This window comes from Lutjanus erythropterus, chromosome 24 (genome assembly GCF_056507025.1).
Source record: "Lutjanus erythropterus isolate fLutEry1 chromosome 24, fLutEry1.hap2, whole genome shotgun sequence".
NCBI classification, from domain to species: Eukaryota; Metazoa; Chordata; class Actinopteri; order Lutjaniformes; family Lutjanidae; genus Lutjanus; species Lutjanus erythropterus.
In genome coordinates this window covers 3,486,697-3,505,991 of record NC_139340.1, presented here as the reverse complement: position 1 = coordinate 3,505,991, position 19,295 = coordinate 3,486,697, and the positions used below count along the sequence as shown (strand labels likewise).

General features: G+C 39.4%; 1 protein-coding gene across 4 annotated transcripts in view; it reads left to right on the top strand.

The window, feature by feature from the left end:
• zeb2b (zinc finger E-box binding homeobox 2b) overlaps positions 1–3,699 on the top strand; it is a 117,893-nt gene extending 114,194 nt beyond the window's left edge. For all 4 annotated transcript variants that reach the window (XM_084713733.1, XM_084713734.1, XM_084713732.1 and 1 more), the window contains exon 10: positions 1,544–3,699. In XM_084713733.1, the coding sequence (XP_084569859.1) occupies positions 1,544–2,118 (575 nt within the window). In that variant the 3' untranslated portion in view covers positions 2,119–3,699. The remainder of the gene's footprint in view (positions 1–1,543) is intronic.
• The last annotated feature ends 15,596 nt before the right edge of the window (positions 3,700–19,295 follow it).

Here is a 19,295-nt window from a genome sequence, read left to right as displayed (position 1 = left end):
AACACCTAACTTGCTTCTTCATTGACAGGGTGCCAACGAATGAGTAGATTTAAGAAAGTTGTGTGATGTGTTTAAAAGATTTGTGTGTTCTTGAGCTCTTTTGGAAAAGCATAATCTGTAATTAATGCAGGTAGACAAGCAAAGGGAGACTCCAGCTATCTTTTCAAGTGATTGTGCTCTTTATTTTCCAATCATATCCTGCCATATTAACCATTTTGCTATCTTAAAAGACACACATCAATTCACCTAGATATATAAAGCCAGAAAAAAGGCCCCTAATGCCTTTATCGGCCCCATTATTGGCGATAGATCACATCAGCGGAGTTGTGCTCAGAAGCTTCACAGCACTGATAACAAGTCTTTCATTATAGTTATTATACAGAGATCCTCTTTCACTAGGTTGCATCATTTATTTTATCCGCTATCTGTAGCAGAGAGCGCTCGGTGCTTTATGCAGCCTTCGTGTTATCTGGTCGGACATAAAAGGGAGGGATGGTGCACCGTCAGAACTGTGCGCTGAACTCTTAAAAAAAAAAAAAAAAAAAAAAACAGGGCGCGTTATCTCCAGAACGCTCAGGACGCACTGCTTTCATGTTCCTGTCGCCGTGTTGTTGTTTTTAACAATATTATAAGGCTCAGAAGTGCAATAAAGTGCAGTTGAACCGGCCAGATGTTGGACAGAAGTGGTGCTGGCTGGTGTCAGAGGGGAGTCGTGCGAGGCACGCAGCCATATTTCCACACGTGCTGAGCAGAAAAAGACAAATTTAGATGTATTTTAAATGGATGCAGGTAACTCTAAGTCTAAGAAATCCTGAGTGAAGTGTCTTGGAATAAAGTTTAAGTGTAACAGCAGCCGTGTGGCCACATTACAAGCCGGGGGACATTTATTTAGCCCGACAGTTTATGGCCCCGTGTCATGAAACTATCTCACCCTGCCCTTGTGGCCAGCTTGGGTTTCTCATTTCTGCCTTGGCATCCAAAGCGTCCCGTCACATTTGGTCGACGGAGGAGCCCCAGCCCAAAACCTAATGTCGGGCCAGGCGTCACCATGAACTTGAATTGGGCTCGGAGATAAGCAGAGTCACCCCTCGGAGCCTCCTCCTCCTCCTCCTGCTCCTCATCTCCCCTCCTCAACCCATCTCGGATTTGTTTACTCCATTGTCGCGCCTTCTCTGTTTGTTTGCTTTGCTGTAGTTTATTTATGTTGCATTCATCAGCGTGGCACGCAGGCCCAAAATAAGTAGTTGTGGTTGAGTTTCTCCATGCTTCAACCACGGGAGGGAATTTCCATAATGTAGGCCCACGAATGCGAGCGCACTTTCTCATCGTGCTCGCAATTTGAATAAACAAATAGCCCTAAGTCGTATGTCAAAGTTGGATTTAATGCTCCGTGATGTCATTTTACTCCATGCCATCCAATTCATCAGAGTTTTCCCTCAACGTTTTTGCTTTCTTCTGACTTGTGTGATTTGTTGCAGCAGCAGGACAAGAAGCGAGGCAGCAGACTCACGTCCCCCCGCTCTGTTTTTGTGTGTCTCCGCAGGCAAGAGGCCGCACCAGTGCCAGATCTGCAAGAAAGCCTTCAAACACAAACACCATCTCATCGAGCACTCCAGACTGCACTCCGGGGAGAAACCGTACCAGTGCGACAAGTGCGGGAAGCGGTTCTCCCACTCAGGCTCCTACTCGCAGCACATGAACCACCGCTACTCCTACTGCAAGCGGGAGGCGGAGGAGCGGGAGGCGGCGGAGCGGGAGGCTCGCGAGAAGGGCCACCTGGAGCCCACGGAGCTGCTCATGAGCCGGGCGTACTTGCAGGGCATGACTCCTCAGGGTTACCCGGAGCTGGCGGAGCGCGAGGCCATCCTGAGGCACGACGCCGCCGTGAACGGAGGGATCAGAGAGGGACGGAAGGAAGTGGACGGAACGTTTGCGAAGATCGGACGCAGGGACGACGAGTTCGAGGAGGAGGAGGAGGAGAGCAAGAGCATGGACACGGACCCGGACACGTTGAGGGACGAGGAGGAGAACGGAGAGCACTCGATGGACGATAGCTCGCTGGACGGCAAAACGGAAACCAAATCGGATCACGAGGACACGATGGAGGACGGCATGTAATCGATGGCGGCGACGGCGGCGGCAGTGGCAGCGGCGTTTTCAAAAGCTTCCCAATCTTAAAGAGTTTTAAGTTTCTCTCTTTCAGTTCAGTATTCTTACCTGCTCGGTTTAAAACACCGTGTTTTAAGCTGTACGTGCACGTGCCTGAAGCTTCCGGGAAGCTTTCTTTGACAGACTCCTCGAGGGGGAACGATGTCTGCCGAACAAGACATGGACTCAAAAATCAATCCAGAGGAGGCGTTGAGGGAAGGGAGGCATGGGTTTGTGAAATAAGCTGCATTATGCAAACCGAACAATGAATAAATGAATACATTTCAAAAAATGTACAGTACTAAGGCCTAAAAATATGTGTGGTGCTAACCTCCTCAAATAAACCCCCTGTGTTCCATAGTATTTATAGCACAACTAGTGACTTGTACAAATTGCACTCCGCTTCTATAATCAAGAACAAAAATAATAAAAAGTATTGCCTATGTATATATTTATACAGTGTTGGAAAAAGAGCAGTAGTGTCTGCACTACAGTCCTTCGATATTACCTTTGTTACCACCTACCTACCTATGGTGTCGTCTTTAGTTTTTGCCATGTTGCCCGGCCACAAACATCTCCAGCCACACTATTTTAGGCCTCTTGACTCAACTTCAAATGAAGGAATTTAAACAAAAAGACTGTATGAAGGATTTTTTTTAAGATGTTTTAAAGAGACCTTCATTTTAAGGGAAAATACAGTTTATGGACAGATGGTATGGGGGAAAAAAAATGAAGGACGAAGCCTTTGTAAGGTGTTTTTGATAAGAAAAAAGAAGCCTTATATGCAAACCTTTTAACCTGTGTGTTTTTCTGCAAGTGCCACCCTCGTATTGTGTAAAAGGAAGGTTAATTTTTTTCACCAGCTTCAGTATTATAAAATGGTTCACCGTTGTTCTTTGAAGCATCCGTGTCAGTATTAAGACTTATAGGCAACAGTTCCTTAGTTTACATAATGTTGTGCAATGTTTTCTCAGTTTTTCTTTTAACTTTGTCAGTATTACACCAAACCATTTTTTGGAAACAACAAATTGCATTCATTTTATTTGTAGGTTGAAAAAAAAAACATTATTTATGTGGCCCATTTTATATTTCCTAATTTTATTTATTTCATACTGTTGTGTACAGTACTATAGTTCTTCAATATATAGATATATTTTAGTAAAAAGGAACATGGTGTCGATCATAGGGGCAAATTTTACGTAAAGAGAGCATTTATTGTGTTTTGAAACATTGTGAAATGCGAAGTTTAATCTTATTTTATTTTATTTCCTTTATTTTCCAGTTACTGGAAAATTCCAAATTTGGGAACTTTTATACAATTGTGAAAACACTGTATTTTCGACTGAAAAAAATTCCACTCTCTTCATCTTTGTTTCTTTTTTTAAGCTAAAAAAAATGAAGAGGGACTGTTAAATACTATGTATGATATCATGACTGAAGAAGAATCTTTCCTGAAATGTCTTTGTAAAAGTATTATTGAATTCTTAATTTGTAATTTCTCTTGAAAATGACCCTGCTCGAATAAAAGTAGCCAAATTACAGAGTACCAAACCCTCAGTGCTTCATGTTTATTCACAGAGAACAAACTGTGAGGTTTGCTTGGCAGCGCCAGCCGGGCTCGAGTCACTTTAAATTCCCTCCAAAGCGAGAAAAAACTGGAAATCTTTCTCCTCTCATATCCAGTTCATACAAAGTCTCTGCTTCTCATTATTATGTTAATTATATACAGTTTCAATTCACTTTTTCTAATGGATCAAAGTGAGTTGACCCTGGCCCTGCTGCTTATTACGTCTCATTTAGATGATAAAGTAAAACCAAACATATTGCACATCTTTTCACCTGTATTTGTTCTGCACTTTTTAACCTGTCACACTTGCCATGCCACAATTAACACACATTAAAGGTAAAAAGGACAGAAATATTCTATAGCTTTATCATTGTCAACAAATCAAACAGTTTTGCACTATTTTTTGGAGTCAATCTCATATACATCATTCTTCCACAATAAATACTGCAACACATTGATGTTAATCCGCCACTAAAAATAGTCCCTTATTTTTTATTTTTTTTTTTTTTGCTAAAAACTGTGGTGGCCAGCTAAAAAAAATACTGTGCTTTTTTAAAAAATTGAAATATACATTTGCGATCTACTTTTGAAGATTTCTGTTGATAATACAAAAAATAGGGGAGACCAGGGGCAATTGTAACATTTTATATATTTGCATACTTAACTCACAGATTGCTTGAAATACAGCAGTCCTCTTTGGGTATAAGAAACATATATATGTGCACTTGATTTAATGCAAGAAGTACAAATTCATTATGTGGACTGAGCCTAAAGTAATTAAATTTACTTATTTAAATTTAGTGAAATATGTTTATTTTCTAGCAGAAAAGAATGTCAACACAGACAAACAAGGTGGTACCACTGGGCCATGCAGCTAGCAACAACCATATAGGCATAGTTTGTTCATGCTAACTTGTAACTGAAATCTTGAGATAACATTGATGTAAGTTTAAATTTACAGTTATCTAAAGTTTGGGCAGCAGAAGAAAAGAAAAGAACATCTTAAAAGTACCTTTCATGCCTTAACATCAGTTTTTTGTTTCTGACTGACAGAAATTGAGTTTGTTACAATTGCCCCTGGTCTCCCCCATTAGCCTCAATGTTTAGATATTCAAAAATACTTCATAAAACAATGTTTATTCCTGATTTTCATTCACAGAAACATCTCGATGTTTTGGACAAACATCTATTGACCTCAATTATGAAAACATATGGCTTTTTTTTTTTAGAAGTTCTATGCATATATCATCATGATAATTTATATTACATAACATATATTATTGTCATAGTTGGTGCTCAGAGTCCATTGATCCCTTAGTCAACTGATAGAAAATGAATCAAGATCAATTTTAATGATCAATTAAGTCATTTATGAAGCAAAAATGCCATCTTCTCAAATATCAGGATTTGCGTTTTTATATTCTTTTAAACTGAAAATATTTGGGTTTTGGACTGTTGCTCAGACTAAACAAGACATTTGAATGCATCTTGGAGTAATTTTTCACTATTTTCTGACATTTTAGACTAAATGAGTAATTTTAAGAATCAATTAAATCATTAATGAAGCAAAAATACAACATATTAGCTTGTTGTAGCTTCTGTTCTTGAGAATTTTGCTGTTTTTCTTTGTTTTGTATCATTTTAAACTAAGTCCAAGACAAACCAAGGAATTTGAATGCATCTTGAGCAAATCTTTCACCATTTTCTTACATTTTACCGACTGAATTAATAATCGGACATCAAAATAAGACAAATCGAACAGATGACTCAGTAATGAACTCCTGTGAATCACTACTTTTGCTAGTTTGCTTTGCTCCCTCAAAGAAACCATATCTTTGCATTCCCCCAGCCTTTAACAACACTTCTCCTCTCCCAGATCTCATTTTGAAACTTTTCCTCAGCCCTGACAGGTGGACTCCAGCAGCGGAGTCCTCTCCACTGAAGGAGACGCTCGACTCCATTAGCCACTCGCTCTGCGTTATGCAGATTAAAAGCAACATCAAAAGGCCGAGATGAAAGCGCTAAAGGTTGAGCGATGCCAAACATCAGAACGCGCTTTGCATATTCCGATTTTCCTATCGATCGGCGTGCCATCGGATCATTCGCGGACCATCTCGCAGATAAAAGAGGGGGTCTTAAATGATTAGCTGATGAATTTGATAATGTGCTGTGAACCGCCTCGACAATTACACATGCGAAAAAATGAGCGCGCGTGTCGAGGCGAGCAAGGAGGGAATCCTCTGGAGGACATCGCTCGCTATCACGGAGGAGAGAAATTTCAACCGTCCTCTACTTTTACTCTTACATTTTACATCTATTAGACTTGCATAAAAGCTTGAATTCACCGGTTTCTGACTTCACAGGGAAGGTCAAAGGTCGAGATGGATCTGATGAAATATTCCTGCAACTCTGGAGTAGATAGAGGCAGAGAGAGAAGTGCTGAATTAGGAAGCAGAGGGGGAAAAGTGACATTTATTAGATCATGTAGAGGAAAAAAACTGGAAGAAAGGACAAACTTAAGGGTTTTTTGCTTGCAAATTTGACTAAAATAGTTTACCTCAACAGCAGACTCATTTTTAAGACTCCACTGCTCCTTTTTCTCCTCTTTGTCACTGTCTGTACGAATTCCAGTTGTCACTCTTTGAATTATTGGCTGATACTGATGTTGATCCAATCCAGGCTTACATTTACTGATCAATACTGTCTTACACTATTAGCCCGCGCTCAAAGGAAGACGGCTCTTAATTGCAATCAGGCCGCATGATGGTGCCCCACATTGATTTTTTTGTATACTTAAATAATTTTATTTTTCACATAAATAAGTTTTGACTGATGTGTAATTTTCGAAGTAAACTCCACCTACCAACTCCACCTTAAAAAAAAATCATACAGGAATTACATAGAATCAACTAATCTTTTCTCATTAACTTCATGTAAATAAACAAGTTTTACTTATTTAGGTTAATAAAGCTTAAATGTTCTATTTATTAAATTGAACTGTAAAATGTCTAGTAATTTATTATGGCACATATATATTAGTTTTTCAAACTTGAGGTCTTTTAACTTGAAATGATGAGTTGAATGAATGTCCTGTAGAGTTCAATCACTTACAAGTTAATGAATTCTGATAAATATTAAATGTTACAAATGTTCATCAGTATGACTGAAGAGTTGTTGGTTTAACTTAATATCTTAAATTTATTGAACAATTTTTATGAAGTACATCGGAGTATTTTTACAGTATGTGTTAATAGTAACAGTTTAAACTAAATGCACTGAATAATCTGCCTTCCTCGACAGATTTGAATGACTTTAAGTCTTTTCATTGCAATCCATACTGTAAAAATAAACTATTTGTTTCAACTTAAAAATGATGAGTATCCTGGCTTCCTTAAAAATGTAATCTGACTGAATTTGAAATGACAAATTTAGATCATTTTGCAATGATTCCAAGCGAATAAAAATGACAAGTGAAATTCAGTTGTACTTGTTCAATAAACTTATGATATTAAGTCGAACCAGCAACTCTTCAGTCAGACTGAGGAACACTGTAAACAAATTTGGCAAACTAGGGTCTCAGGAGAGTTTTGACTCTCACACAGTGCATTCTGGGAAGTTTGATTACATGTACTGATCATGTTTCTCTGTACAGTAGATTCATTCAACTCAAGTTAGAAGGACTCATGTTTATAAGGTCTGATGTCTGAAAATAAATGCTATAAATATTAAGGTAATAATAAATGAAATTGAAAAATAAAATGTACATTAAGTTAATGAGAAAAGATTAGTTGAATACACTAAATTCATGTGTGATCTTTGATCATTGAATTAATTAATTTATAATTTAGATGTTAAAACATCACATCAACATGATAGCACCTCTCTCTGTGTTAAACTGTTGAATCTGCAGACCTGATTTGTCTGCGTTTTCAGGCGCCGGTGTTGTGATTTTGATCTGCTCTGATGTAAAACGGTGTTGGGAGTGTTGCCCGGCTCATAGAACATTTAAAAGGGAGGAAAAACAACAACACGAGCGTGTAGTAGTAATTCATACGAGTGTCATGCAGCCATATGCCTGGGCCAGATTGGTGGTGTATTTTGGACAGCTGAGCTCTAATGATTCACTGCTGGGCCGTGTATAGACCAAAGCTAAGTGTACATTTTGCCTCAGGCTACTCTGCTGCCTCCACAGATACACTTAGTAGTAAAATCGACTCGTTTGCATTGAAAACACACAGTCCTCTCCTTCAGTCGGACTCCTTTACCTGCATTTCAAGGCCATTTTTTCACATTCTGAATGTTGTAAAGATGCTGTGGCTCCCTGCTGTCAAGTCAGACTTTATTTAAACAGCACCGTCCCGACACGTAAATGTGCTTTAAGAAACAGGAGGGTTACAATATGGAAAAATGGAGGCAGAGCATGGAACATCAGCAGCGAAATGAAGACGTAAGGGGAAAAAAAGAGCACGCTTTAATGCACAAAATAAGAGCGATAGAGCATGACAGAACACGTCGGAGGCCAGTGAGCGAAATGAGGTCTGAGGTTTGGTTCCGACTGAGGATTCGAAGTGTATTTTTTCCATGTTGAAGTCAGTCGGAGCCGCGCTGGAGAACAGATCAGTCCCTGAATTAAAAAAGAAGAGAGTGACTCAGAGGTGGTTTTACCTCTGATGAAGAGAAGACGCAGCCAACCAATCCAGTCAGTTAAAAACTGGATGATGTGGGGCAGGTAAATCTTGCAGCCTCACAGGTTAATGTTTCTGCCTATTTGGCCATATTTGCTTACATGCAACTAAAATAAAAATAAACACTTAAAAAATATTATATTTTGAGGATTTCTGGGAATTTAAGTATTTGGAATTTTTACTATACGATTTGTTTGTTTATTCTGATCTTGTCACACTATCCATGCTGGCCAAGAGGATTGTGGGAGTTAAAAAATAGACGGGGGGGAAAAAAAACTGCCATAACCGCTGTCCAGAGTGCTGATCCCGGAGTTGTCCAGGGTCCTTGATGTCATTACCTTTCCAGCACCTTCACCTGCATTTCTGTTGTCTTCCTGTTGTCATGGAAACATATGAGACCATGAGATCATGTGACGACAAATGAGCTATCCCAGTTTGTTGAGTGATTGGTGTTATACTTTAGTTTTATTAGTTGCCAAATGACCGGTTTCTCTCTGACCCACTTTCTTCTTTCTTTCGTTAATGTCCTGCTGAGTTAACATAAAAATCCTGAGGGCTCCATCAAGCTTTTCTGAACTTTTGGTTTGATTTTACAACGTTACAATCACAGACCAAGCTGAAGTTTGAAAACTAGGTCAGTATTTGCCAATATTTTTGTACTGAGGATGCTGGTGGTGAGCAGTTTTGTCCACTTCTGAGTTCAGGTCAAATTCTTCAGCGCATCAGCGAACACATTTACACTTGTAATGGAACCCAAGAAGCCTAGCAGGAGTATGGAGTAATGTTTTTACATGTGGGTCCCCATTTTATTTCGATTGTGCACATGCACGAAGAAGTATATGCAAACATGCAAGCATGTGGGTGACACATTGCACGTCCCTGCAGGCGTTTTCACACTGCACAATGCATTTGGGTGACTAACACTGATTATAAACATAACTTTGGTTTGTTTACAAGGAAAACTCCAGAGTGCCCCTTTAAGAGCTGATATAAATAAAACCACCTTCATTATTTCAGGTGGTGTTGAGACATATTCTTGCCAGATGTTACACAATGGTAAATGCCATGTGTGAATGCCTGTTTAATGTCAAACTAAAAATGACAAACAAGTCCAAATCATTTGATCTGAGGGACAAAAGTTTATATAAAAGTTTATAATCCACCCAGGACCCCAAAGCAAAGATTGCCAGATACACGGTCAATGAGCACAGTTTTCAGTGTTAGTCTCTGTATGGCAACAAACCTGGCAACCTCAGTGTGAAGACAGGTCTTCAGGATGCTGCAGACAGTGCTGTTGCTTGCCAAGAATAGTTCATAACACAAAAATGTGCTGACACACCACAGATTGTCATGTTTATACATATATATATTATAAGTCACCTCTCTAGGTGGGTTGTCGGTCCCTCCACGCCCTGAGGACATGTTGGTCCAATTGTCCACTTGAATTGATTAGATTTTGGTGCCAAAGTTTAAAGGTCAAGTCACTGTGACCTCTTATCTGTCCCTTGATATCTCAAGAACTACTTGAGGGAATTTCTTCAAACTTGGCACAAATGTCCACTTGGACTCAAGGATGAACTGATGGGATATAGGTGGTCCAAGGTCAAAGGTCAAGGTCACTGTGACCTTATATCCATCCCATTCTTGCGGCCACAATAGCTCAAGAATCATTACATCAGGCACAAATGTCCACTTGGACTCAAGGTCGCTGTGACCTCACAAAAAAACTTAAGGACACATTTTACACCAGTGACAGCGGGACGCATGATGTGTTTGGGTTGTCTGTTGGTCCGTCCCATTCTTGTGAACACGATATCTCAGAAACGTCTCAGGGGAATTTCTTCAAACTGGACACAAATGTCTGCTTCAACTCGAGGACGAACTGATTATATTTTGGTGGACAGAGGTCATAGGTCAAAGTCACCATCAAATAATTTCTGTCCCATTATCATGAACAAGATATTTCAAAAACACTGTGAGGGAATTTCTTCAAACTCGAGACTCGAGATCACCGTGAAGAATTCAGTTGTTAATTACGACAACATTCCACACAAATATCAAAGTTGGGTCATTTTATTTCCAAAAGGTCAAAGGTCAACTCCACCAAGACAGCACAATGTTGTACAAAACACCTTTTTCCTTCAGGTGAAGAAAATGTTAGAGCCAGTTTTTCTGTGGTTTCTATCAGGAAGGAGCTTCTGTCATGTCAGAGGTGGACGACATCAAGTGATAAAGGTCAATACTGGACCTGTATGTTAATAACATTCTTTTATTATCCATTGATGCTATAGAAGGAGGGTTTGGCTGAGGGGAAAGTAGAGGAGACTCTCACACTTTTGACCTCATTAAATTATTTACATATCCCCATATGCCACCCGGACCATTCACAGGGCACATGAAGGACGGGCCTGGGCAAAGACGAGAGAGGGAGAAGGGAGCACTCCTCGGACCTGGCATTCGGCGAGAGAAAGTTCAATGACACGCGGGGAGGAAAAGCGCAAGTGACCAGCAGGGATTAGCCAATCAGAGCGTCAGAAGAGAAGCCAGCTGTTCATTCTGGCCGGAGCGAAAAGAGCCCCGGAGCAGGTGGTGCAGCCCGGTGCCAGCGGTGCTACAGAGGAGGGGAAAAAAAAGGGGAGGAAGAAGAAGAAGAAGATGACGATAAAAGAAACTCACCCTCGCCTAATGTGTTACCGCATTACTTTTGGACTCGTGTCGCCTGTGTTTTTTTTTTTTCCCTGCCTGGCACTTATTGCTTTGCCCAGCATTATTATGCATAAATATTCCAGGGACATGAGAATATCTTGAAAGAAGAATCTCAGTCTTTATTTATGTGCCATTTTTCCGAAACAGATCCAAAACGCTTCACAAAGGAAAAGGCAATTAACTGAAGGTAGGAAAGGTAAAAAGCGAGGCAGGAGTCATTAAAAGAAGGTCAAAAATGAAAGAAAAGGTCATTGAAATGAAAGATGATCATTAAAATGGAACTAAAAAACTATTTCATCCACAAATACTAATATCCAGGAGTTATTTTGTGATGAAATTATGTAATTTATGTTGATGTTTCCTCTATGTCAGCCTCAGTTTCCTACATTTCCCAGCATGCTCTCTGCAATCTGTACTGTGAATTAATGTGAAGTGAAAAAAAATCTTTCAAAAACCTTTTTCTCTTGGCTCATCGCAGAAAATCATGCACTTTTATAATAAATCCACATATTTTGGACCTTTTAAATCTATATTTCCTGCAGACTGGCGTGTGAACTGGAGGTGACAGTGTGAGTCTGAGGGGACAGAGTGCCATCGCTGCCTCTTCCCAGTGAATGCAGCAGCTGCAGAGCGTCACAAAGACAACAATGCTCTCACCATCAGAGGGGGGCCCGGTGCACCGTGGTGATGTTGGACAGCTCTGCAAAGACCCCCGCGTGGAATTTTATTAATTTGCATTTATGGTTTTATGCTCTCGCTCCCACCGAAACACCACGTTTGGCACAGCGGAGTCATGGTATGGCAGCGGTGGACCAGGCTCCTGCTGGGGGAGGGACATAAATAGAGAAACTCTGCTGCTGCAAAAATCTACTCAAATAAACGTTTATTAGCTGATTTTAAAGGTCCAGTGTGTAAGATTTACAGGGGTTTATTGACAGAATTTGGCAGAAATGGAGCATAATATTCATAAGTATGTTTTCATTAGTGTATAATCACCTGAAAATAAGTAATTTTTGTTACTTTAGAATGAGCTCCTCGCGATCTAGCGCCGCCATGTTTCTACAGTGGACCAGAATGGACAAACTCTGGCTCTAAATGCAGCCTTTTGCATTTTTCTGCTACTTTATACTGAAGGACATTTTGCATTATTTATTTGATCACTTTAGTTACGAGTCACTTTGCAGATTCAGATTGCTGATGCCAAATAAAACAAATAAATGATGTTGTATTTTTACGGATTACGATAAAACTTTATTGATCCCTGAGGAAAATTCACAGCCTACCCAGTGGTATATAAAGTAACTGAAACAACATTAAAGAGATGGACAAATTAATGCATCAAAAATTACAAACCAATAACATAATATATTATTATTACAGTAAGAGCCATTCTGCATAATGAGTGCTTTTATTTTCTGTTGAGGCTGTGGGTTCAACTCCCACCTGTGGCCTCTAACTACATGTCATTCCAACACTCTCAAGCAAACAAGTTTGGTGGCATTTGCCCTCAAGGATTACGTTGCAGGCGTTGCAGCCCAAACTACTGGAAAACTTTTTGCACTTATTAGTCCAGGGTTTGTTCAGGTTTCAACAAGTTTAGACCATTTAACACCATTATGAATGCAATTTAAGACATATTTCATGTCCATAGGACCAAAAATGTACATGCACAGTTTGCATTAGTGGTTTTTCAGCATAAACAATACCATTTTTTTTTTGCAAAAACACATTTAAATGCAGGTAATAAAAGCTGTCAAAATCTCATTTAAACATTTTGAGGCCTAAAATTCAGATTATTTGATTTTAGACTTCGTAAGACTTTTAAAGAACCTGAAGAAACCTTGTTAAACACCAAAATATGATTCAAAATAACTCTTACACACTGTCTTCACTTGCCATATAACATTTATTTGTGGTGTTTTGATGCTAAACCTTCATCATCATTCGTCAGGGATGTGACTTGCTGATTATGTCTCTTTATGTATGTATGTGTGCATCTGTGCTGCATGAAGTTTTTGAACCTAATTTGCAATTTTCCAAAATTAAATGAACAGTAAGACATCAAATTAGGAGGAAAAGGAAAATATTAACTAAAAAGGTGAAGGCATCTATTGTATTTATTATTGTGGAGGGTTCTATATTGATCATTTATATTAACTATTATCTATATGGTGTGTTAGTTTCACCCACAAATGTTGAAACCTGTTGAATATGTGTATTTTTCACAGCCAGTCATCACTAGGTACCTATAAGACTTACATGTATAAAGAGCTGCTTCATCTAATGTCTGCAGTGATTATTGTTATTGAACATATGTGATGAATTGTGTCATTATATCTATTATGTTGGGTTCTATTTATATATTTATTGACTCTGTGCTGCACTTATTATGTAAATGCATCTGTGCAGTTTAATTTATAAATAACTTCCAATATCTGGGGATGTAATGTAATATCTATATTTTTTAATGTATGCATTTTGGAACAGTTTACAGATTTATAATATATAGATGGGTTACTTTTGTAGCTCTGTATTCTGTTTTTTGTTGTGTTTTTAATAGATAATTATTATTTATATCATTTTATTGCATGTGGGGAATGTGATTGGTTACAGACTAACCAGACTACAGGTATCAGGATGAAGTCAACATCATTTCCAGAATTCAGACTGCTGAGAAGGACACACAAACAAAACCTTCAAAAAGTGTTTGTGAATTATTTGTAAAGTGGAGTCTGCTTCTATTAAAGATATATTTTCTAGTATATAATTTATTTAGAACTGATTTTTGGTGAGGAGAGGTCAGAGGGCTACAAACCAGCAATGAAATGTGCCCCCTGTTGGCTGACTCTTTTTCATGTTTGATCATCTCAATAAAGTTTTTTTGAATGGATTCTAGTCCAGTTTGTCAGCATGATCAGTAGGAGACACATCCACCAACATGCATGTTGCTGAACAAAATGGAAAACTGAACTGTGGTGAGTACAAAGAACACAACATCACAGACGAGGAGAGGTTCGTATTTTAGTGTTTAGATCGTAGCCTCAGTGGTTGTGCTGTTATTTTCATCAACACACATCTCATGATGGGTTATTCAGAAGAGATTCAGTGATCCCAGTTGCTCCCACGTCTGCTTTTGTGTGTTTTAGGACATGATAAGACTGTTGAAGGGCAGGAAATGATTTTTGTGAGAGTAAAATTGGATTTTTGTTATCAAAACTGCTTCTTAAACAGCTCGACAATCAGGGGTTTCTTCATTCAAGTGTGAACATGTTTCAGACCCAAAAACACAAAACTTGTGCACGTTATGAAGTCGACACTCTCCCCACTTTTCTCAGTGTTCTTCTTCGCTGTCATCCTCTTTGTTTCTCTGGTTGTTTGTGCTCATCAATGCCGAGGAGACATGATCGACTGCAGAATCTCCGCAGAGGAACGGAGAGCAAAAACATGATGATGAATCAAGTCTGACACACACATGCGAGGTAAATGCGTTCACACAAACACACACACCAAAAAAACTCAACAGGTAGGTGACGAAAATCTGTTGGATGCAAACTTTTAGATTCAAGCATTTTCAAGCACTGTACAGCTGAATGATTACTTCACTTCTTCATCACATTAAATCAGATGTTTTTGTGCTTTAAACAACTAAAGAAAATTGTGACAGCAATCTGACAAAAGAAATTTAATGAGGAAAGAAAAACACAACAAAGTCATAAAGTAGACCTGCTTGAGCCAATATCCACTTACTTATTTCTTTATCTAAAAAGTGAACTATTCACCCAGAGTGATTTTGTATGAACGCCATGCAATCACAATTTCACTTTTTAAACAGAAAAAGTACAATGCAACAGAAGTTTATGTTAAGTGCATTTACTTATTCTCAGGAAAAAAACACATATGTTCAATACAAGCCCCTTTCCTTTAAAACTTTCCTTAAGAAACAGAAATTCTTCTTTCCAGAAAGTCTGTTTTGGTGTAGCTCCACTGTTGTCCAGCTGAAGACAAAGACTTCTACATTCTGTACAGAAAAAAACAGGTTGTGATAATGAAAGGGGGAAAAAAAAGTCCGGACAGTTTGTCAAGAAATAGGGAGAAATGCAGGAGACTTGTGATCCATGCCATGAGGCAGCCTTTTGTGATGGGAAACTGCAGTTATGTAAGTCAAACATCACTCTCTTTCTAAACCAACCAAACTCCACTGGAAATATCAGTAATTTTACCTCACAGAACACAAGAGTTGCTGCCTTGATGGGTTATTTAGTTTGTGTTATTGTGTTAGTTTGGTGTTTTAAAAGGCTAGTTAAGATTGACCAGAGTCACTCAATAATTAAAAAAAAAACTAACCAATCAAGGCAGCAGCAGAACAACTACTCCTGTGTTCTGTGAGGTAAATTGCTGTTTTCACCTATGGAGTTTGGTTGGTACAGCAGTACATTGCTTAGCTTTGTACTTTGTACTGCTGCTTCTCAGAACTGGAAACATGTCGACCAGCATACACTTACTATGGAGTAAGTACCTCATACAACCACACTTATCCCTTTCAAGGCCTTTTTTAGTCCCCCTTTAATCAATATTTTTGGAGAACACGTGGTTTTATGGGGTTTTTTTGAGTTTTGGGACTGTTAGCCACATTTTCCTCATATGGCACAAAATCTACGGTGTTAGCTTTCATGTAGTTTCAGGCATGTAGTTTGGTTTGAAGTGTATCAAATGCTGTGAACTATTAAAGTGAACAATTTACATCCATTAGGAGAGTAGTGAATAAAATCTATGGGGAAATTAAGCTTTTAAACAGTTTTCTTCTTTTTGCATTTTGCTATTATAAGGTGGAAATTGTGTTTTTCGCTCTTTTCAGGAACAAAGACAACAAACTGCAGCTCTGCTCTGATTAATGAGTGTTTTTGAATTTCCGCAACTTGTTATAAATAAAACTTGATAAGCTCAGCGGTCCTTTTTTTTGTTTTTTTTTTGGTGTTTTCTCGGCTCAGAGGTGAAAAACTTCATGTTTTCAATCTTATTTTGATCATTTCTGACTTTCCTCACAGAGGAGCACTGCGCCCTTCAATTAAACAGTTGCAAAGCGTGTCACGTGACGGCAGTGATTTCCTCCAGCACTCAAAGGAAATGATCTCTGTCAGTCTGTCCGTCCGTCGCTCATCCAGCCACCCCCTCCTCTCCCTCTGAGGGGTAAGTGATTATGTGTTTTGCCAATGTGTTTGTGGAAATCTTTTGATATGCACAAACACAGATTCTAATGCGCCGGCAACAGCGGCTTTTTTGGCTGACGGCTGATTAGGATGCCGGCTCATGGCTGAGTCCGCGGGGCCCCAGCTGGGTGCAGGGAACATCGCTCATTACACATTTTCTAGAGGGGGGAGGGGGGGGCTAATTCACACCGCAGCGCAGCATGCCGGTGTAGGTGTAATCATATCATTCTAAATCACCGGTCAGTTACGCGCCGGCGAAGCCTCGGCTCGTGCCAGAGGGCCGGCTGGAGCCTGATTAAAGCTCGGCCAAAGACAAAGTGACACGTCCTTAACCTCATCAGAGGAGACGTTAAGCAAACCATCACTTACCCGTCAAGGTGCGAGGCTCGCCCCGCCGAGAATGAATCCTCAACCTCTTCCTCTCCTCTTCTTTTTCTTTTTTTTTTGTAAATTAGAGCTTTCTTCTCGGGGAGCGGCATGCATTTTTTATGAAGGCATCATGGCCGATGGTGGATGGCTGCCTGGGCGTTCCCATCCCTAATACACCACTGTCCTCTTGATTTAATTAGACGTTGGCCCCCACTATTTTCGACAAGGAAATATCTGCTCTAATTAAGCGGTATACTTCACCAGAGAATGAGCAGACAGTACAATTCAACGCGGGGTTAATGTGGTCATAAAAAATCCATGATTTCTTGCCCTTTGCCCTCCTTTTTTTTGGCATTTTCTCCTAAACTCTCAAGTAAATGAACTTCAAATGTGTCCTTTTTCTCTGTGTATTTTTGTCTTCTGAACAGGCCAATTACTTTTTTGGGGTGGTTTATGATTATTCATGCTAGAGAGACTCCCAGCCGTTAATGGACTTAGCACTGTTTTGTACTCCCTCACTGGAAATAGATAATTACTCCATTGAGGAGGCGAACCTTCGCAGTCCAACCTTCCTGTTGAAAAGGAATGAATGTAGCGTTACATGTATGTAATTTCTTAAAGGAAGCATTGCCTCTGTAGCCTGCAGGGATTAGGCCTAATGACAGAAGTTAATTATATTAAGAGTAATTTTCAAAAACAGTTCATGAACTGCAAATTATACTTAAAATTGCTCCTTAATGCTCTTAACTGTAATTAAATTGCCTAATATCTTAAGAAAATGAACATGTGGGACAGGAGTGATGGGTTAAGGGAACTTTTAGGGGTTCAGCGGTTAATGGTCCGTGGATGAAATCAGTAATGTGATATTCACATGGTGGGTTTTTTATATTTTTAAGAATTCAGGAATGTTTGCAGTGGTTTTGTTTGAGCAACAATTTAATCCAAAAATCACACAGGTGAGTAAGGAGCGTGAGGTGTTTGGATCAGGAAGCTATTTAGCTTGAAATGCTACAAGTCCTGCACCAGTTTCTCCGAAGGGTCCCCTAGATGAGACGTGCATCACTGCTTTTGCTTTCACAAAAGTGTGAAAACACCTGGATTTACCCAGTGCACCCTAAACGCACCAGAAAGATAAGGTACGGTAAAACGTCCCGAGCAGCAAAATGAGAACTACAGGCAGGGGGCTGCAGGCTTTCTTCAGATACAGATTCCACCACACATGTCTAGTGGTGATAGTAATACTGACATATTAATAATACATGAGACATATTGACCTATATGTTGGTTCTTAACATTTTTTAGCATTGACATCTGAGTTTTTAACCATTTCAGAGATTTTATCCATATTTAGCATGCTCCACCTGGGTTCTTAACCATTTTTAGTGTTTATATCTGGGTTCCTATCCATTTTTCACTCTTAGATATGGATTCTATAACATTATTTGCACCTATATCTCGATTCATAACCTTTTTTAGTATTGATATCTGTGTCCTGACCATTTTTAGATGTTCTGTCTGGTTTCTTAACCATTTTTAGAGCTAATATTTGGGTTCTTAACCATTTTCACACTGATATCTGGGTTCCTAACCATTGTTAGTGCTAATATCATGGGTCTCAACTATTATTAACACTTGTATCTGGGATCTTAACCTTTTTTTAATGTTGGTATCTGGCTTCCTAACCATTTTTAGTGCTAATATCCGGATTCCTAATGATGTTTAATAATTGTGGGGTGGGGGAACGTAAACTTTTTTCAGCTTCTGAAGGGTGGGCAGGTGAGTTAGTATTTCCATTTAAAAAATGCACAAGAATGCAGAGTTAGACTTTAAGTTGGTGGTGAACCTGTTGTGTTTCTGACCACCTGATGACTGTACAATCAATATTATCTCCTTTTAGCTCCATTTTGGTCTCCACCACCTCCTGAGTGAAATATTAGTCTGTTTAGCAGTTTAATGTCTGACTATTTCAAACCTACAGCTAATAGGTATGAAGCATACAGATGATTTGTAGAGCTTTGTACCTGAAAACAGCTGCTGCAGTGTCCAAAAATTTCACTAATGAACTAAAACAACAAGTTAAAAGATGCTAAAATAGAAGCAAGGACACAAATACAGAGTTAGAGCATAAAAAGATTGTCAATGTGAAGTTCTTAGGGGGAAAAAGGCTGCTAACGGAAGTATCACCTCACTTCATGCTTGTAGACCCTACTCTCTTGCAGTTTTCTGTGACAGCATGTACCCATAATGACACGCCAGTAGTAAATTCATAAATGCATGAGGAGATGAGTCGACCGCGCCACACTGCAGCGAGTCTCACCGTCTGTGTTGCAAAGACTCGGGTTGTGCCACCTCTCCGAACGCCTCCACGCACTCCACTACAGCTCCTGTCCTCCGTGGAATTAGTTGTCGTCACTTTTTTTTTCTCTCTCTCCCCTCTCCTCTCCTCTTTTTCAAGCCGGTGAAACCTCGACACGTAAAGTGAAAAGTGCTTGAGCTGTTGTACGTTTTTAATCCTCCAAACAGTCGACGTCGTGCATTTTTTAAGCATTTCTGAGCTCTACAGGAGTGTGGGGAGAGAAAAAAAAAACAGAATTATGTGCATTTGTCTGCTCG